This window comes from Sodiomyces alcalophilus (assembly GCF_042370955.1).
Source record: "Sodiomyces alcalophilus JCM 7366 unplaced genomic scaffold ACRALscaffold_1, whole genome shotgun sequence".
NCBI classification, from domain to species: domain Eukaryota; kingdom Fungi; phylum Ascomycota; class Sordariomycetes; order Glomerellales; family Plectosphaerellaceae; genus Sodiomyces; species Sodiomyces alcalophilus.
Window position 1 is genome coordinate 1,881,497 of NW_027263532.1, and position 18,856 is coordinate 1,900,352.

The window sequence follows — 18,856 nt, forward strand, 5'->3', positions numbered from 1 at the left end:
GAAGCTAATAGAAGAGGTTAGGTTGTCGGAAATAACAGACAAACATCCGAAGTGTGAGGAAATGCTCGCCGACAGACATCCTCATCCGCGCCATACCCCTGAAGGAGCACAGAGGAGCAGCGCTAAGACCGCACGCGACCGTACCACCTTTCCTGACCAGGCCTCCTCCTTTTTTACGCTAAATATATGGAGGACGAGTTGTGGAATTATCTCCGAGTAGAAGTGAAAGCGATTTAAACTGGAGAATCATCCTTCGTACGAGTCGGATAACACTTGGATATCGATACCCGGTCCGGCCCGGGACGAGTCGGCGGGGCAGCACAAGGCCAGCTAAATATTGACCTCAATTCACTTTTCTTCAAAGGAAACATGGCCTTGAAGTGAAATCTCGACGTCCCATGGTCTTTCAGGTTCCTTTCTAAACAACCTGGAGCCATGTCGACATTTCGAAGGAAAGGCCTCCGGATCACCCTGGGGGTCGTCTCCGCTGCGGCCGGCGCCAGCTTGATATCCAGAGTATCACGGAACAATGCAAAGCTCAAGGAAGCCTCGGAGCCCGTATTGCCCAGCAGCAATGGTGTTGTCAAGACGGATGTCCTGATCGTCGGCTCGGGCGGAGCGGCTCTCACCGCCGCGCTCCGGGCCAAATCTCTCGGGCTCGACGCTCTGGTCGTCGAGAAGAGCCCCAAGGTTGGAGGAACGACCTGCTACTCTGGCTCGGGCTGCTGGGTTCCCAACACCCACATCCACGCCGACCCCCGTGATAGCACCGAAAAGGCGTTGACCTATCTTGAGAGCATCGTCGGGGACGCCGGTCCCGCCTCGACGCGCGAGAAAAAGCTGGCCTTCCTCGAGACGGGCCCCAAGATGGTCAAGTGGCTCGAAGACGCAGGCTACAAATGGGCCGTCACCCCGGAGTATCCGGACTATTTCCCCTCCCAGCCCGGCGCGCAGGTGGGAGGGCGGACTATCGAAGCGGCCATGTTCGACGCCAACCTCCTCGGGCCCTGGAAAGACAAACTCAACATCAACCCCGTCCGCGCGCCCCTGCCCCTCTACACCTACGAACTTTCCAAGATTGTCCGGGCCAAGTGCTCCCTGGATGGCATGATGACGGCCTTTAAGATCTGGGGGCTCCGTCTCTACCCGAACCGCTTCCTGGGCAGCGACCCCGTCTGCTTGGGCGTGTCGATGATCGGGCAGCTCATCTACCTCAATGTGCAGCAGGGGACGCCTATTTGGACGGAAACCCCGATGAAGGAGCTCACCGTCAATGACGACGGGCGGGTGACGGGCGCCATCATTGAGAGACAAGGCCAGAAGATCACAGTGGAGGCGTCCAAGGGCGTGATTCTCGCAGCGGGCGGGTTCGCCCGGAACGACGCCATGCGCAAGGCGCACCAAGCATCGCCCATTACCGCCGACTGGACGTCAGCATGCCCTACCGACCAGGGAGAAGCCATCACAGCGGCGACCTCGAAACCCATCGGCGCGGCAACGGCTCTGATGGACTCGGCGTGGTGGGGGGCCGCCATGTGGGATCCCGCCTCCAAGCAGGGCATCTGGTGCCTGTACGACCGCGGGCTTCCGCACTCCATCATCGTCGACCAGGACGGGCGGCGGTTTCTGAACGAGTCGCAAAACTACAACGCCCTAGGCACAGCTCTCTGGAACCGCCACAAGGAGACACCCGCCATTCCCTCCCATCTCATCATGGACTCGAACCACCGGAGCCGGTACGTCTTCGCCGGCCGCTTCATGCCCGGCAAGGAGATCCCGCAGCACGCCATCGACTCTGGCTTCATCACCAAGGCCGACACGTTGCCCGAGCTGGCCTCCAAGTTGGGGATCAAGCCCGAGGGGCTCCAGGAGACGGTGGACCGCTTCAACGGGTTTGTCGAGAAGGGCGTGGATGAGGACTTTAAGCGTGGGGAGAGCGTCTACGACGCGTTCCTGGGAGACCCGTCGTACGGGAAGAACCGCAACCTGGGCAAGGTCGAAAAGGGTCCGTTTTACGCCGTCAAGGTCTGGCCCGGCGACCTGGGCACCAAGGGAGGCGTGCTGACGGATGAGCGTGCCCGGGCTGTGAGGGAATCGGGCAACGGGCAGTACGAGGTGATCAAGGGTCTGTACGCCGTGGGTAACTCGGCGGCTAGCGTTATGGGGAGGACGTATGCTGGTGCGGGATCGACTCTGGGTCCGGGTTTGACGTTTGCTTATATTGCGGCCGAGGACTGCGCGGAGCAGTAGTCGTCGGAGCAGAAGTTGTCGGAGCAGAAGTTGTCGGAGCAGAAGTTGTCGGAGCAGAAGTCGTCATCGCTAGAAGATTCAGGGGTCAGGATATAGAGGACGATGTGTTGTATAAACTACCATGTCTTGCGCACGCGTAAAACAAATGCACTCATCAATGAAATAGATAATCGATTTTGAGCCTATTCTCCTCAATGTCGACGTGCAGGCGCCTTACATTCGAAGAGCAAGTCATGTTCTTGGTCCCAGCCCTTTCCAGCCGCTCTGAGTTGATCATCCCTTTCCTCCATCCCAGCATACCACCCAGCGACACCGACAGGCTTGGACCCTCGGCCGATTCGTATTTATTTACCCTATGTCGTTCAGTGTTGGACTATGCCAGCTCTCGAGTATTCATTCAACTTTTCAATTGCCTCCCAACCCCTGGCCCTGCCCCTGACCTCCACTACGCCAACGGGAATATATGAGTCGCACTTACGCAGCTACAGCAAGAGCATCCTTGGCTAATATAGAATCAGTGCCAAGTCCGTATAGACAGAAAGGTGACTATGGTATGGATAGATAGGAACGACGTACCAGTTGTTGCAAGAGCAAGAAGCGCATCCGCAGTTGGCCGGTCCCATCTTGTTCAGGAGCCTTGATATCGACTCGTATGGATTGGGAGTTAAAGTATAGTATAATGGAATGATGTTTTGCGGAAATGGTGTATAAAGGATGGAAAGACGATGCTAATCACTGGGAAGGGATTGCAACGTTTATATAGACATTACTCGTGTCTCAGGGGGTGTCCTCATGCATCATGATAGCATCATGCATGTGACCACGCATCCACAGGACATCTGTCCCATACTTGGTACAGGATGGGCGCCTGAGTGAAATCACCTCGACATCATCGGAAGCTGAGCTCCTCATCCTCCAGGCAAAACCGCCCAAAAAAAAAAAAAGAAAAAAAAAAAGAAAAGAAAAGGCACGGGCAGGAATACGTCGTTTAAGAAAATGGTATCATAATCATCAAAGGCCCTCCCATGCAAACTCGCTATGTATTCATGTTATCACATGCCTCAGGATCCCGCAGACGCCACCTTGGTAGGCGCCCAATTGTGCAACCACTCGCGAGCCTTGTCGAGATCACCCGACGCGGCCTCGCAACCCGCGACGCACCACTCGAAATCCCACACATTCTCGCTCGCCAGCATCTCCGCCAGCCCCCGGCGCCGCTGGCTCCCCTCGTCCACGCAGAAATACATAGGCTGCCCCGTCTGCGCCACGCCGTCGACGAGCGGCTTGATCAGGGGCAACACGGCCGCGGCGCCCGTAGGCCTGGCCTCGAGCTCTCGGTTGGCCCTGCCCGTCCGGCACCATTCGTTCCCGCACCACGTCTTCCCGCACCCGGTCATCATCTGGGTGAGGTAGCGGCGCTCGATGCGGCGGCGGAGCGCCTTGCCCTCGGGGTCGTGCATGCTGACGTAGAGCGGGCCGAAGCACAGCGAGCAGAGGCCCAGGTTGTTCCCCGGCCCTTGCCCCATCCGCGTGCCTTGCCCGACGGCCCCGTTGGCGCCGACGCCGTGGAGCGTCCGGCCGCAGTTGATGTTGCGGCAGATATCCGGTTTGGGCCGAGACGCCTTGTCGAGCTCGTGGTGCTTCAGGTGCGCCGCCATGTCTCTCATCCGGACGATCTTCCCGCAGAGATGGCAGTCGGTGGTGCGGGCGCCGTCGGCGACTTCGTGGGCCGTGAGCCCGGACAGGAGCACTTCGGCTGACGGGTTGAGGGGGTCGCCTTCCTGGGGGACCTCGAGGTGGCAGAACTGGCACAGGATCAGCTTGCCGGGACAGACGGTCGTCCTGTGGAGCGCCAGCTCGACCAGCGAAGGGAGCGTCACGTCGCATGAGGGGCATTGCATCTCGGTGTGGCGCACGTGGTCGTGTTTGGCCTTGCTGGATGGCGAATCGCCAAACTCGTCGTCCAAGGCGCAGTGCCAGTGGGCTTCCCATTCGGGCGACGCCTTGTGGAAGACGGATTGACATTGAGGGCAGGTGACATTGTTGCGGAGACAAAAGTTCTGGTGCAGGACCATGGTGCGCTTCGGAACCAACTTGAGGCAGTTTTTGCATTGCTCTTCGTCGGGAGAGTGTTCTTCTGCGCCCACCGTGCCCCTTGTGGCATTCTGATTTGTAGTCGATGGATCGGAAGGAGGAACAGGGCCGGAATGTACGCGTAGAGAGTAGGGGGTGGCAGTCGCGTCGGTCGACTGGTTCGGGGGCGAGTAGCCGTGGACGGAGATAAGGAGCTTCTCGGCGCCTTCGAGTTCAACATTTGTCGGCTGGATAACGACGGATTTGACCCCGTCTCGGGCAAGCGAAAAGTTCCCAAACACATGCTCTGAGATGCGAGGAAGACCACGCTGGCGTGTTGACCACGGGCTGATCAACAGGTCCAACGATTCCGGGGGGTCGATACCAGAAAGCTCAATGGTCAACGGACTGGACCGGTTCCAGGAGGGCAGTTCGTAGTCGACGTATTCGCCGGGCATCACCTGCCCCTCGACATGTTTCCAAATATCAATCTCCCCGCCCTTGGAGCTACCATGTGCCGAACCGGGCTGGGACTTGGCCATGATCTGGCGGAGCGTCTCACGGGCCTGCTCTTCATTGAGTGCTTCGATGTCGACCTCGAGATCGGTGTCTACCACGCATATGCCTTCGCCTTCAGGTAAGAGCTTGTCGACCAAAAACTTGAACAGCTCGCCCTTGACGCCGCGGACGGAGAGCACGGCGTCTTTGGACAAGGTCGTGAAGCTCTCCCGAAGTTGACGTTCGAGGAGAGACTTCCAGTCGCCTGGGTTATAACCGGCTTCGAGGGGCCGTAGGCGAACGTAGGTGCCTTTGGCGAGCTGTTTCGCGTGGATCGTGACGTGGGGCAGCGGCTTGTCGCGTGTTTGGTGGGGTCTGGAATCGTCGACGGGGTTCCCATTCTGTCCCTCGGGATCGGTCTCGGCGACAAAATCGGACGGCAAAATACCCAAGGTTTCCATAAGATAGGGAGACAAGGCTACCTGGCCCTCGTCGGCCGAGAATTCGCGGATGCCGGCGTGCACGACATTGCCATTTTCTTGGTTGACCAGTCGGAACATCAAGGGGTTCGGTAGCTGGGCCGTCTCTCGGTAAGACGCCTGGCGCTGGGAGACGTAGGGATTAAACGGATCATGGGAGGTAAAGGTCGCATGGGAGACGGGTGGTGCCGGTGTCGAAGATGCGGCGAGGAGCTGCTCTAGGGCAGATTGGGGGAGGAGAATCTTGTCGCCGCGCAAGTCTTTCGATGCGGCTTGGTCTGGCGGAACGACGGCAAAGTGGGCCGACCACTTGAGCTGGGGTTGAGATTCGGGATCATGCATGCTCGGAATGTATGTACGAGCAGTCGGAGTCGTGTAGGCGGTTATATACAGAAATCGCGGGACGAAAGCAATGGCGAAGGAGAGGCGTGGGACACTCGGGCGTGTCGAGGAGGTTATCGACTATGGACGAGTAGTGGCTCGAGATTCAACATGACCAAAGACATGGAAGGGAAAAGAAGGTATAGAAACAGCGACTCGGCGCAATCCAGGCGGCGTCACGAGGCTATTATGGGGTGCATTGAGGCAAAGTGATTTGAGAGAGGTGATGATTCAGCTCAGTGATGCCTGGTCTGGTTCTGCTTGTTTCTATGGACATGATGTAATCCGTACTTCGTATGGTCCTGCCAGTTCAGTGGTTTAGTCAGCACTATTTTCAAGCCACGAATACCAGTGGCTGGTAACGATGAAGCTGAAAGACCAATGATGTGGCTTGGTTAGGAGCTAGTGCCACATATGGATGTGGCAGGTGCATTTGCACCATTTACACGTGGGAGCGGGCGGTTTAAACCGTTACTTGATGGAGATACTATATTCCGTGCAGTGTACATCGTGAGCGAAGACTTACTTCGTATGGCCACCGTGGCTACGCTCAAGACCATGCTCATCTTACTAAATCATCCACTTCAACGTGTCCATAGCTTGCGGACCAAATGTCCGAATACGCGACACAACGATCGTATGAACCTGTCCAGATGGCCCGGCGGACTACAGTCCCCGAGACAAAGACCTCCCACTTTTGCGATAGCTGCCCCCACATACAAACCAAAGCCGGTACAATACAACGTACTGGTCCTGGTACAAGTACAACGCAACGTATCTACCTTAGTCAGCTTCCCCCACTCTCTCCTCGCTTCGCATCTCCAGCTTTTATCCGCAGAGTCAGCTGGATATTCCCCTCCCCGAATCAACAACCCACCCACCAAGGACAAGCGGTCAGAGCAGCAGCCAAGTCCTCCCGGATTGAATTAAGGAACGGCGACCCGGCGCTAAAATGCGCATTAACCCTTCCAGGTAAGGCCCAGCCAACTTGGCCCCGTGCGGGATACCAACGGGGATGGAATCCACGGAATCGGCGGCTAATATGGTCATGTAACGATTATCTCTAGATGGACCTCCATTGGAAAGAAATGAAGAAGGGGGAAAAAAGAAGGGAAAAAAAAAGAAAGAAAAGAAAAGGACATGCTGTCTGATCCAGGGTCGTGCGTTGGCAGTGTAATGGTTGCAAGTTTGTCGTCCTATCCGGCCACCACATCATCCATTCTCCCACTCTCCGAAACTCCGTCACCATCCCACGCTACTACGCCACCATCTGCTTGTAAATGTTCGGCTTCTTCTATACCGTTGTCCGTCCGTAGGAGGTATGTTGTCCATACAAAACCCACCTCTACCCCAGCGACAACGACAGCACGGCGCCATCCTTTGCAGTACCACAGGCCTGCTCATCGTCACCACTAACGCATAGTCGCTATAGCTATTCACTCGTCGCGTCCTTGTCGTAACCATCCTCATCATAACTGCATCAGCGCTGTGATCTCACACCTCGATCTGTCGCCAAAGCCCGACACTCGTCCCGTCGTCCTCGTCTCTTCCCTGCTGGCTTCGAGCCCACCGGTTCCTCCGCGCCGCACACTCCCACCGTAACATGCACCGGGTCGTCGACAACCCCACGAACGCGTCGCATGTCGAAAACATAACTCCACTTGATGCTCCCACCCTCTCTCCCCATCCCACCATCTCCCTTCTAGACCTCCTGTGCAACCATCTCGTCCTCTGCCGTACTGTCCCCTATCTACCCGCCTACGACCGCCTGAATCTCGCCGCGACAAACCGCTCCTTCCGCCACCTTCTCCTCGATACACCCGGCGTATTCCGCCATCTCAACCTCACCCGCGTCCGCGCTGCTCGCTGCGACGTTGACAGTGTCGACCAAGGAAACGAGACCTGGCGCAATGCCCAGCTCAACGACTTTCTGACCGAAGATGAGTACGTGTTTTACGTCGAATCCATCTCATCCCCCTACGTACCATACCGGCTAACCCTCCTTCTCTACTCCACAGCTTCTATTCCGGCCCCCTGAGGGGCATCTTTGCCAGTCTCCAACGCAACAACCTCCTCGCCGATGTCCAGACTCTCGTCCTCGACGGCCTCTCCGTGACCGCCGAGCTCTGCCACGAGCTTATCCACGACCCAAAGTACAACATCCGCGTCCTCTCCCTCCGCGACGCGAAGAACCTCAACGACCGCAAGCTCTGCCGGACCTTGCAGTACGCCTGCCGCCCCTCGCGGCCCAACAACACCCCGCGCCTGAAGGCGCTGTACATCTTCGGGTCCTCGCAACCCGCGGACGGCACGCAGGAAGAAGAATGGTACCAAAAGAAGGGCAAGATAATCACACGGCCTATCGGGCCTGAATGGGCAGAGACCCTGGTCGACTGCCACGGCATCATCGCTTTTGATGCCGTGCCCTGCCAGGGCCCGCGCCACATCAACTCGCCCGCCTACGGCAAGGTGCCGCATATCCACGGCGTACCGCCGCCATCCGGCGCGCGGACTCCCCAGTGGGCCGTCGCCAGCCACGCCCTACCAGGCTGCGCAGGCTGCGGCGCCGCGCCGGAGGGTCTAATCACCCCGAAGAGGACCCCGAGCGCCCAGCTGCCTCTCCTCGCCCCGCCGCCCCTGTTCGCATCCTCCCTCAAAGCCGCAGCGACCCCCGCCACACCGCGCAGCAGCAGCGGCAGCCACCGAGACCCGTCCTTCGTGGCCCGCTGCAGCGACTGCCTCCGCGACCGATACTGCCACAGCTGCTCGTCCTGGTGGTGCGAGGACTGCTACGTCCCGCCGACGGCCGCGTTCTCGCTGGCGCCGTCGGACGTCATCGTCGTCAACCCGGAGGGCGACGCCTGGGTAGAGCACCAGCACCAGCACCAGCACCAGCACCAGCACGCGGAAGAAGAGTCCCGAGCGACTCGCGCGAAACCCAAGGTACGAAACGGCCTCTGCTATCCGTCCTGTCTCTCGATCGTGGCAGCCGGCCCGTCCAGACTTTGTAAACAATAAAGACAACTTTTTGTTCGTCTTGCGAAGGAAGGAAGTTGTAGGCGCTCGAACGTTGGTGTCCCCAGCGAGTGCATGCCCGACGGTCGCCGTGTCGCTTCATGCGACGTGCCAAAGAAAATGATCGAATTTTCCGTCGCTTCAACCGTGCTGACAGGAATCCTTTCTAGGCGCGAATCATCAAGAGCTGCTGGGAATGCGGCAGCAATGTGAGTTGTTCTGTCCCCATGTCGTGTTGTCGCCTGCTGATGAATGGAACCTAGTGCCACGATTGCATTGAGAAAACGCAACGGCTCTGTCGAGGCTGCTGTGGAGGGTACTGCACCATCCATAACGAAGGATCGACTGCCACTTTCGTGAGTACCTTGGCTACTCGTCGTTTTCCGTTAGAGCTCCTGTCGCTGACCAATGTCGCAGTGTGACTGTATAGCAACCCCTTCCTGGCTCGAGTACGAATTTCCGAGATTTTGGCCTCCAGCTGACTGTTTATAGGGTGTTCATGCCGTGGACGGTACATCCGTCACTTGTGATTCTGAAGAATACCCCTTGCCTGAGATTAGCGACTAGAATCTTGCCCGCCAAAGGTGATATGGCTGAGACGACGGTGCGCTTGTTTCGTGCCCATATCACCATACTCATCCGTCTCTTTTCTTTTTCTTTTCTTTTTGCTTTCCCCTGCTCTTGCATTGGAACAACCAACTCCACTCAGAATTTCTGCTTCGGCCCTCCTGGATACCCCTGGTGCCCTGAGTTATTTCACGCACAAACGATTGGCGCGTGTGGTGTCATGTTGCTGGCGATAAGGATATTTCTTCTTCTGGTGTGGATTAGAGATGCGCATGACGCACCATACCCGATACTAGTTCATTCGCAATATCCATAGATTATTTGGTTTCTGGGGCGTTTCCGTTGTTGCATCGAGTTGATGGTTGGTCGCCTTGCTTCTGATAACTTCAATCGATGGGAAGACCAGTGGCAAACTTTTGTGCAACCCAGTGCCCTCCATACTCGTCGTATTCCTGCTTGGTGACACACTGCCGGTCAAGGTCAGGGTGCTGCGCGAGCTTGGCGCCACCGAGCCAGGTGCTCGTGACGGGATCGACGGGACGTGCGACGCGGACAATGCAGTCATCGGGGACCCTCTTGACGAGCTCTTTCTCCAGCCGCTCAATAAACCCGGGAAAGGAGGCGTTGCCACCCACGACGACAATGTTGGCCAACAGGCCCGGCCACAGGCCGATGGGCAGCTCGTCGAGGGACTGCATGACGAGTTCGGCGAGGCCCGGCTGGCGGAGGCCAATGTCGAAGGGGTTGAAGAGGAGCTCAGGCACGGTGAAGCGCTCGTTCCGGAGGGTGAGGAGGTCTTCGTGGTGGGCCTCGGCGGAGTGGGCGGTCGGCAGCAACTTTCTCGATTCTTTGTGGGCGGCAGGGTCGTAGTCCCGCACGACGCCCTCGGAACGGGCGTGGTAGTCGGGCAGTACATAATCCTTGGCGATGCCGCCGCCGGTCCGGTACGATTCCCGCCGCTCGCCGCGCGTGCCTTTCCAGGTCTTCTCGAGATGGCCGGCAAAGTCGAGGGAGACGTAGCAGGCCTTTTCCTTCATCTCGTTGACAATGTAGACGTCGTTGCGCATGTCGTAGTGTCGTAGGGACAGAAGACGGGTGAGGTAGTTGGTCATGAGCTTACCGCCCACGTCGAGGCGGCGGACGGCGGAATGGAGGGGTCGACCGTGGAGCAGCGGCATGACGGTGGTCTGGGAGTAGCCCGAGTCGATGACGAGGACGATCTCGGCGGGGACCTTGGGTTTGGCGTCGAGATGTCGAGGCGTCTGGAGAATGCCTTGGATGTCGTGGTAGGCATTGAATGTGGAGCCTGGAACGGGTATGCTTCGTTAGTCGAGGTGGAGGGGCAGACGGGCAGACGGGCAGACAGGCAGACGGGACAGAACCTATTGCACGGCAGTAGCTGGCGAATCCATATTCCTCAAAGACTATCTGGTCGCAATTTGTTTGCAATACGGGCAACGAGTTTGGCTGCTCGGCGAGGAGTAGTCTCGTCTCGGCCGGGTCGCACTTCTGCGGGGCGTTGTCGTGGATGAACTCATGGTCCCAGATTTCCTTCTGGGCCTCCCAATTGACAATGTAGCCCTTCTCGACGGGACGACGGAACTGGATCTCGCCAAAGTCGGTACATGAGTCGAGATCCGAGGCTACGTAGAGCTTCTTGGTGCGGTCTCGGGCGATGCAATTGGGAATGACGCGGGGGTTCTGGTCGGCGACGTCGTTGGTGACGAAGCCGGCTTTGAGAGTGTAGCCGCCGTTATCTAGAACGAGGGTTCTGGTGGGAGGCGATGGGACAGACGGTTTGGATTTCCTACCGGCCATGACGACGGAGGAGAGGAAACGAGGAGGCGGGGGTGTGAATTCGCGATGCTGGGAACAATCGGAATATTACGGTATCCAAGCCGAGGTACTGTTGGGTTACGTGATGGGAAGAAAGGGAATGGAATGACTGTAACTGCTATTCCGACCGTAATTAGTGGGGCTGGGCGGGACTATCACGTGACGTTGGCCTCTCGGTATCCTGCCAAGCGAAGTGGGTCGCTTAACGACTCGTGGCTTACGGAATCAGAGTGGCCTCGGTATATTACACGCCGAGCACTGAGCAAGTCAACAAACATACGGTATGCATCCAGCGACCTATACAGTTCTCAGAGCGTCATTGCAGGCCTGAATGTGGTCCCCGAAACTAAGAATCATGCGCCGAAGCTCTGCCTTTACCTCTTCCTCGGTGGCTGTACCTTGCATCACGCTTTCCGCAGGCATCGGCGGCGGGGGTGGAAGGCGACGTGATGGCGGTGCATAATGGCTGGTCGTTTGCTCCGGAGTTTCTCTCCATCCCTTGACCACCAAGGAGGCGCTTTCCTTTGGTTTGTCCACATCAAAGTCACCAATGTCATCAGGTGCGTAGAGAGACGGCTCTCTCTCCGATACACGTTCCCACGACGCCTCGGCTGATATCGAATATTCGTGAGCAACTTGGGGTGCTAAGACCGCATCAGGGAACGGGCCTGTACCAAGATTGGCCATGGTCCTTGTCGGACTGTAGCCGGCATTTGGTGGCTGGCGGCGTAGCACATCCACTAGACTTTCAGAAGCCGGTGCACGCAGAGGGAAGGCCCAGTCCTGGGTTCGACGATGATCCAACGCCGTCGTGTCGTCCGAGCGCCGTCGAGGTTTGGCCGTTTCAACATGGGCGAAAGTACCCAGCTCGAGCTCGCCTCCGTCAAAGGCGGCATCGAGATCAATGAGGCTTATAGCGGAAGAGCGGTTGTGCAACTCGACTTCGTCCTCGGCCCATCTCGTGGATAACGCACCCGTATTCGCAGAGGCCGGTGCAAGCAGAGGGAAGACCCAGTCCTGGGTTCGACGGTTCAAAGCCGTCGTGTCGTCCGATCGTCGTTGCGGTTTCACAGTTTCGTCATTGACGACATTGGCCAACGCCCCTCCATCCAACGTGGCATTGAGGTCAATCAGGGACTCACGTACAGATGTCTGTTGGGTGTTGTCTGAGTCTCGGAACGGTAAATCAGACGCAAGTGGCGGGCCATGTCTGCTGTAGAAATCGCGCACATTATCCTCGTACTTGGACAAGGTCCCAGGATCAAAGACCTTCTGGAGGGGAACCTTCAACTCTTTCATTTTTGGGGGTCGACGACGACCTTGACGGGTTCGTGGCGTGGGTCGCTGAGTTTGCGATTCGTCATCAGTACTCGAGACTTGATGTACAGTTTCGTCGGGTCTCTGCTCGCCAGCGGCAACTTCACTCAAGTCGTATTGTGTCCCAAACGTCCAGTTATCATCGAGGTCGGAAGAAGGGCTATTCGCCGGCCCTTGCGCGCCACCTGCCGTAAACAGCGACTGCCTGCTCCCACCTTGCGCCTCCCACAGCCGGTATTGTCGCACAAGTTCCGAGAGGGAAGACGTTGGATACTCATTGGTCGTGTTGAAGAGATAGGTGTGCTTCTGGACTGCATCGATGGGAGGACGGCGCGCAGGATCCTCCACCATACAGAAAGAAACGAGGTCCTTCAAGCCGATGGAATACTGATCGCCTTCGAGGCGAGGACAATTTGCCTTCAAGTATGATCCATATTCCGAGATATCGATGGCGGTCGTGGCGTTTGGGGGCAGGCCTGAGGCGACCTCGTATGCCATGGCCCCAAAGGCCCAGATATCGACCTCGATGCTGTAGGAGACGGTCGAATCGAAGAGTTCGGGAGCCATCCATTGCAGCGTGCCCGTGACGGTACTCCTCTTATCTACCTTTGATGCCACTATGCCCGCCACGCCAAAGTCACAGAGTTGGACACCCCCCTCTTCGGTGATGAGCACGTTAGCACACTTAATATCTCGATGGATGATACCTTGCGGATGGATCCAAGAGATTGCTTCGGCAACTTCTCGGAGAATGGGAATAATCCACTTCTCCGGAAGGCCGCCCGTCGGTCGCATAAGGGAAGCAACGCTGCCACCGGCACAGTATTCGGTGACCATCCAGACAGACTGGCCAACAAGAAGAGTATCGACAATATGGTTGATATTCTTTGCGCCGGTGTTCCTCAGTAGTTTCAGAGTGTTGACTTCCTTCAGGATATCACTGAACGTGTCAGCGGCTCCGGGCTGGTAGCCGTCTCCTTCTTCGATGCTGATGATTTTGACAGACAGCACTTGGGGAGATTTCGATGCATTAGAGGCAGTGGCCTTGTACACGCGGCCGAAACTTCCTTTGCCGATGAGCTCCTGGAGAACGTATGGAGGTGGATCGTGGCCAGCAGCGGCGCATTCCCGGAGGGAGGATGCTTGCACCCTCTTCGCATCCTCGACCGCCTTGGCCGTCGATATATTCATGAGTTATGGCCAAGTCGGAGTCGTATTATGGATCTGAATACAGTGACGGTGGCAACGGCACGTGCATTGCTTTGCCGGCGCGTGCACGCGTAAAGATCAGTCGCGATGTCAGTACGTCGCACAGAAGATGTACGTGTTGGGGGGTCGGAATAGAGTACCGGTATTTGTACGCCCCTTGTTCAAGACGGATTGATATCCGGGCTATAAAGGGGCCCGACTAGGGAGTATCTTTCCCCCCTTTTTCCCCCTTTTTTTTTCTTTCCTTTTTGCTTTCTTTTTCCTTTCTTCACTTCTTAAAAAGCCTTTTATATAGGCCGAAATCAATACGTCAAGCCTTCTAGTCAGTCCTATATTAATCCCTACAGGATAGATCGGAAGAACCAACTTTATACAATTGAAGACGATAAGCTATCTTGCCCCTACCTACGTTATCGTCACGTAACAAACGCTGCATTTGACACTTCTTAATCTTACTCTGAAGAAATACCTAAACCCGCGCCAGCATAAACAGCTCACCCTCGGCAGGCCGGTCGCTAGCAACAAACAGGCGCGAGTACGCCTGGTCGAACACAATGCCGCAGGGCCGGAAGCAGGTAAAGCTGGTGCAGCTCGCCTCGTTCTCGCTCCAGAAGACGTCCCTGGCGGCGGTGCGGCTGTTGGGCGGGTCGACGGGCTCGTACAGGCCCTGCGGGTTGCGGGTGTAGGGCACCTGGACGACCTTGTAGCCGGCGCCCTGGGGCCGGTTCCACGAGCCGTGGAAGGTGATGAAGAGGTTCTCAAAGTCGCGGTCGAAGATGGCGTCCATCGGGGCCGAGTGGGCCTGGAAGCTCAGGCGGGCCGGCACGGAGCCGCGGCGCGCGCAGTCGGCGTCGGAGAAGGTCGCGTTGGGCGCCAGGACGAACTGGTCGCCCGTTTGGAATTGCGCGTCGGTGAGCTGCTCGGCGCCGAAGATGGTGTGGCAGGTTGGGTAGCCGTACCAGTTTGTGTTTTCGACCGCGGGGTCGCCGACTAGAGAAGGTTAGTACGCTCGGGAAAAGAAAGAGGGGGGGGGGGGGCGCGGGAGAAAGAAGATGGCTGGCATACGGTAGTTGAGTTCTTCGGCCGGGTTGTCGGCGTGGATATCATAGCTATACCCGTTGACGGTGCGCTCAAACTGGTCGGCTCCATTCTCGACTTCCCAGATGCTAGAAGAAAACTTTGTCAGTATCGCTAGGGAAAGAGAATATCTTCTCAGTGCACATACTGGCTGTTACCATCGGCGGCCAGGGCCACACCGTTCCGAAGACCATACCCAAGAAGGTATCCCTGGGTGTTATACCGGTAGCCGCCTTGGGGCACATCTCGCATGTCAAAGACCTTGACGATGGCACGACCAACAGCAGGATCGATGGTGGGATGGTCAATGTTATCGTAAGAGCCGAGCGAGATGACGAGAAGATGAGGGTAGGCGGGCGGGATGATGAGGGCGCGGGTGGGGTGGCCGCCCTGGATCATACCAGTAACGACGATGCGCTCGTTGCTGACGGTCTGGGAGTCGGGGTCGTAGCTGTACTCAAAGGCGGTGGTCATGGAGGTGACGTACAGGGTCCTGCCGTCGGCGGTCAGGCCGATGCCGTGGTTCAAGGCCGGGTTGGCGATGAGGGTCTTGCTGGAGGCGATGCAGCCGTCGGACCCAAAGGTATGGACAGTAACGCCGAGGCCGGACTGGACGACGAGGAGATTGCCCCTGGAGTCGAGGACGATGCCGCGCGGGGTGCGGAGGTTGCCGGCGATCTTGACGGCCTTCCAGCCGTTGGCGACGCCGAAGCCGGACCGGAAGGCGCCGACGCCGGGGCACGAGTTGGGGACCGGCAGGGGCTCGGGGTCGTCGGTCGGGGTCGGCAGGGGGATGGAGCTGGTCGGCTCAGCAGAGGTGGTGGGGTCGGGCTGCGTGGGGCAGGGGAACTCGATGCCCTCGAACCAGTCGTAAAAGTCGGGATGCTGGGCCTGGGAAAAGTCGTGGGACCACCATCCGTGAGCGTCGTGCTGGGCGAAGGTGGTGTCGATGTCGTCGGGGTCGGTGACGCTGACGGTGGAGTAGGCGAAGGCCAGGGGGTTCGCGGCGTCCGGGTCGAGGTCGGTGGGGTCGGCGCCAGGGGGGGACCAAGAGGTGCAGCCGATACAGAGAGCGGTGGCGACGAAGTGGGTGTCGTTTGTGCCGGAGCCGGGGAGGAGGTAGTGGGTGAGGTCGTCGTAGAGGGGAGGCAATCCGTAGCCGCTGTTTGTGTTAGTAGGCAGAGGACATGGAATAAATGCCAATAGTGATAATAGGGGGACAAGTAGGGGTCTCACAAGGCCATGCGGGAAGACACCTGGACATCGTCGCCGTTGGGCCAGACGACGGTCAAGGGGTTGTAGGTCATGCTGCCGCCCCATGCCAGACTGGCCCAGCCGATGGAGTTGGGGGCGGTGATTTGGATAATGGCATCATACGAGCCCTGGATGGCGCCCTCGGGGATGGCAATGCCGTAGCGGATGCCGGCGGTGTCGGTGTAGCCGAGAAAGGTTCTCCCCTCGGCGTCGGTGTAAGTGAAGGTTCCCTGGGCAGCGGCTGAGGTGGTGGTCAGATTTGGTTCACGATTCACTTGATGACATGGAGTAGATGAAAATGGCAAGGGGACTCGAAAGACGAAAGGGAATGGAGTGACATACCAGAGCCGGCCAGGGCCACGGCACCGAGGATAACAGTCGACCAGTGCATGATAGACAAGGTGTGCTTGCGAATGGAATCACTAAGCAAGGCAACGGTGACGAAGAACCGAGGAGGGGAGGTGGGAACCAGGCTGGGGCACGGCATGTTTATAATAGGACCCAGCCGTTTACATTCCAAGAGCCGGTCCTAGAACCAGGGGCTCCAAAAGTCTGCTGTCTGCCCTGCGTCATGGGCATCAGCATGGCAGTTTGGGTTCGGCAGAATGGGGTTATGCACGCTGGGATCAATGTCATGGCCTCATGGGAGACAAGGTTCCGGACTGGCCCAAAGAGGAAGTCGATGGGTTTTGTGGACAAAGTAGGACAACACGATCTCGAGTGGCTTCTTTTTGTCATTGTCTTACTTTATACAGCACGAGAGGACATGGATGGCATGGGCCGTATGGCATTCGAGGAGGAGAGTCGACTGGACTGAAGAGAAGGACAGGGCACGTTCGAGGTGACGCGAATGAAGCATGGCGATGGCTTGACGAACGCCGTAGAGCCAAGCCGGCAGAATCTAATATAACGGTGCGAACCGGGGGAGGGTCCGCGGGGATTTAACTTGAAGGACGGCAGTTGGACACCACGAAGGATGAGAGCATGGTACGGCAAAATGAGAGGGAACAGAACAAATCCACCAATGCCCTTTGACTTGACAAAATACAATGGACGACGATAGGGTGATAGGGCAAGAGAAGAGGGGTTCGGATGGGTAGGGTGGTATCGAGGACGGGGCCGGCCAGGCGGAGGCGGAGATATAAGAGAGCTCTTATACGTTCAGTGAGGAGCGTCGGAAGGGAATACGGACAGACAAATTATCCTATGACTGAGAATGGGAGTGAAGAAGAGTGAGAGATCGGCAATGGCTTAACCAGATGGGATAGAGCACGAGTATCAATATCTTGTTATTCGAGTAAGACCTGACGAGGACGATCACCTCGGTGGATTATGATGATCCTGTCGGCTTGCCTGTAATTATAATACGCTCTTCAACCTCTCTTCTCTTATTTCCCTGCCCTCTTATTCCGTTATCATTTCAGTGTATTTCTATCCATCTGCCAGCCAAGAGACAGCTATTCTGCTGTCTTCCTCAGACATATACGCCCTCACAATGTCTTACCCTCACGACTTATACGGCCTCTCCTCGATCTGTCTACTATAACCTCAACTAATAAGATTCACACCCATAACGTCCTCTCCGTGTCTCTCTCCGTGTCTCATCCAAACCGGTTTGCCCAACAAACCGAGCCTCCTTTTCGGTCTCATTGGTGTGCAGCGTGACACGCGGTTCAACTGCGTGCACTTACATTCACTTATATAGACTGGACATGCAGCTATTCTGGCGACTCAGACGGGATTCGCGATCCTCTAACACCTTCAGGCTTCCAACGGGCACTAATATGCCTCAAAAATCCGCCAAAAAGCCCAGCCACCATCCAATTCGTTCAATATCGCTGTTCCATCTCCGATCCCGACAAACCCGAGGCACCAGAAAGGAATAAAACCCACGCCGTCCAAAATAGCGCAGAGGCAGCGCAACTAATTAAGGGTCCGGATTTTGACACTTTTTCGCCCCTCCACCCTCTCCATTTCTTCTGTGGCGATCTCTTTTTTCATCTTTTTTATATCCATTTTTTTATATTTTTTCCATTGATCTTATTTCTCCCTCGACAGTCTCAACAACTTACTCCTTACACCCAAAGTCTCCTTTTTACACGGCCTTGCTCTCGACGGGCTGAATGCCCTCACTCCCAATTAGTACGACGGCAATCCATCTCCCATCCACCGTCCCCCGACTCCCGATTCTCGACACAATGGCGACCACAGCCACGGCTTCCGCCGCCCTCCCACCCCTCTCCGCCGTCATCCCCCCCCTCGTCCTAGGCACCGCAACCTTCAACACCCAATACCACCCCTCGCCCGACCTCGACCTCTCCCTCCCCATCGTCCGCCACGCCCTCGCCCGCGGCATCCGAGCCTTCGACACCTCCCCCTACTACGGCCCCTCCGAGCGCCTCCTCGGCGCCGCCCTGCGCACCCTCTCCCACGACCCATCCCCCGAAGCCCTCCCACCCCGCGACTCCCTCTTCCTCATCACCAAAGCAGGCCGCATCGCCCCCTCCACCTTCGACTACTCCCCGTCCCACATAGCCCACTCGGTCCGCCGCTCCTGCGCCCGCCTCGCCACCCCGTACCTCGACCTCGTCTACTGCCACGACGTCGAGTTCGTCCCCCCCGCCGACGTCGTCTCCGCCGTCCGCGAGCTCCGCCGCCTCCGCGACGCAGAAAACCGAATCCGCTACGTCGGCATCTCCGGCTACCCCCTCCCCGTCCTCGCCGACCTCGCCGCCCTCATCCTCCGCGAGACCGGCGAACCCGTCGACGCCGTGCAGTCCTACTCGCACTTCTGCCTGCAGAACGACCGCCTCGCCCACGACGATATCCTCCGCCGCTTCCGCGATGCAGGCGTCGCCGTCGTCACAAACGCAAGCATGCTCTCCATGGGCCTCCTCACC

General features: G+C 57.5%; 8 protein-coding genes across 8 annotated transcripts in view; 3 read left to right on the forward strand and 5 right to left on the reverse strand.

Moving 5' to 3' along the window:
* Positions 1–435: 435 nt before the first annotated feature.
* Positions 436–2,250, forward strand: ACRALDRAFT_1079160 (uncharacterized protein; the record flags this gene model as incomplete). Its single annotated transcript, XM_071018869.1, has 1 exon — positions 436–2,250. The coding sequence occupies one exon, from the start codon at positions 436–438 to the stop codon at positions 2,248–2,250; it is 1,815 nt and encodes a 604-aa protein (XP_070878919.1).
* A 154-nt stretch (positions 2,251–2,404) lies between these two features.
* Positions 2,405–3,162, reverse strand: ACRALDRAFT_1091291 (uncharacterized protein; the record flags this gene model as incomplete). The annotated part of the gene is made up of 5 exons (XM_071019560.1): positions 2,405–2,603; positions 2,653–2,732; positions 2,827–2,978; positions 3,021–3,026; positions 3,072–3,162. The coding sequence occupies 5 exons, from the start codon at positions 3,160–3,162 to the stop codon at positions 2,405–2,407; spliced, it is 528 nt and encodes a 175-aa protein (XP_070878920.1).
* A 50-nt stretch (positions 3,163–3,212) lies between these two features.
* Positions 3,213–5,795, reverse strand: ACRALDRAFT_2129740 (uncharacterized protein). The gene has a single exon (XM_071023980.1). The coding sequence runs from the start codon at positions 5,640–5,642 to the stop codon at positions 3,312–3,314; it is 2,331 nt and encodes a 776-aa protein (XP_070878921.1). The 5' UTR covers positions 5,643–5,795; the 3' UTR covers positions 3,213–3,311.
* Positions 5,796–7,284: 1,489 nt separating this feature from the next.
* On the forward strand, positions 7,285–9,226 carry ACRALDRAFT_2038660 (uncharacterized protein; the record flags this gene model as incomplete). Its single annotated transcript, XM_071020898.1, has 6 exons — positions 7,285–7,625; positions 7,700–8,491; positions 8,765–8,804; positions 8,882–8,905; positions 8,960–9,056; positions 9,189–9,226. 6 exons carry the CDS (start codon positions 7,285–7,287, stop codon positions 9,224–9,226), a joined length of 1,332 nt encoding a protein of 443 aa, XP_070878922.1.
* Positions 9,227–9,649: 423 nt separating this feature from the next.
* ACRALDRAFT_1028070 (uncharacterized protein) lies at positions 9,650–11,081 on the reverse strand (the record flags this gene model as incomplete). Its single annotated transcript, XM_071014835.1, has 2 exons — positions 9,650–10,569; positions 10,646–11,081. The coding sequence occupies 2 exons, from the start codon at positions 11,079–11,081 to the stop codon at positions 9,650–9,652; spliced, it is 1,356 nt and encodes a 451-aa protein (XP_070878923.1).
* A 960-nt stretch (positions 11,082–12,041) lies between these two features.
* Positions 12,042–13,607, reverse strand: ACRALDRAFT_2095808 (uncharacterized protein; the record flags this gene model as incomplete). Its single annotated transcript, XM_071022743.1, has 1 exon — positions 12,042–13,607. A coding segment is annotated over one exon (1,566 nt), but the record flags the coding sequence as incomplete, so codon positions are not given.
* A 293-nt stretch (positions 13,608–13,900) lies between these two features.
* Positions 13,901–16,398, reverse strand: ACRALDRAFT_2129748 (uncharacterized protein). Its single transcript, XM_071023981.1, has 5 exons — positions 16,299–16,398; positions 15,939–16,197; positions 14,851–15,864; positions 14,691–14,791; positions 13,901–14,615 (listed from the first exon to the last, which is right to left on the reverse strand). Exons 1-5 carry the CDS (start codon positions 16,345–16,347, stop codon positions 14,095–14,097), a joined length of 1,944 nt encoding a protein of 647 aa, XP_070878925.1. The 5' UTR covers positions 16,348–16,398; the 3' UTR covers positions 13,901–14,094.
* A 1,753-nt stretch (positions 16,399–18,151) lies between these two features.
* ACRALDRAFT_2116077 (uncharacterized protein) overlaps positions 18,152–18,856 on the forward strand; it is a gene marked incomplete at its 5' end in the record, with an annotated part of 1,092 nt that continues 387 nt past the window's right edge. The window contains one exon of the mRNA XM_071023739.1: positions 18,152–18,856. Within this exon, the coding sequence (XP_070878926.1) occupies positions 18,155–18,856 (702 nt within the window).

Excerpts from the sequence above, each read along its gene's own strand:
- ACRALDRAFT_2129740 (XM_071023980.1), bottom strand. The coding sequence starts at position 5,642 with ATGCATGATCCCGAATCTCAACCCCAGCTCAAGTGGTCGGCCCACTTT.
- ACRALDRAFT_2129748 (XM_071023981.1), bottom strand. The coding sequence starts at position 16,347 with ATGCACTGGTCGACTGTTATCCTCGGTGCCGTGGCCCTGGCCGGCTCT. Across the intron at positions 15,865-15,938 it reads GTGTCTTCCCGCATGGCCTT|CGGCTACGGATTGCCTCCCC; the intron begins GTGAGACCCCTA and ends TAACACAAACAG. Across the intron at positions 14,792-14,850 it reads GCCGCCGATGGTAACAGCCA|CATCTGGGAAGTCGAGAATG; the intron begins GTATGTGCACTG and ends GTTTTCTTCTAG.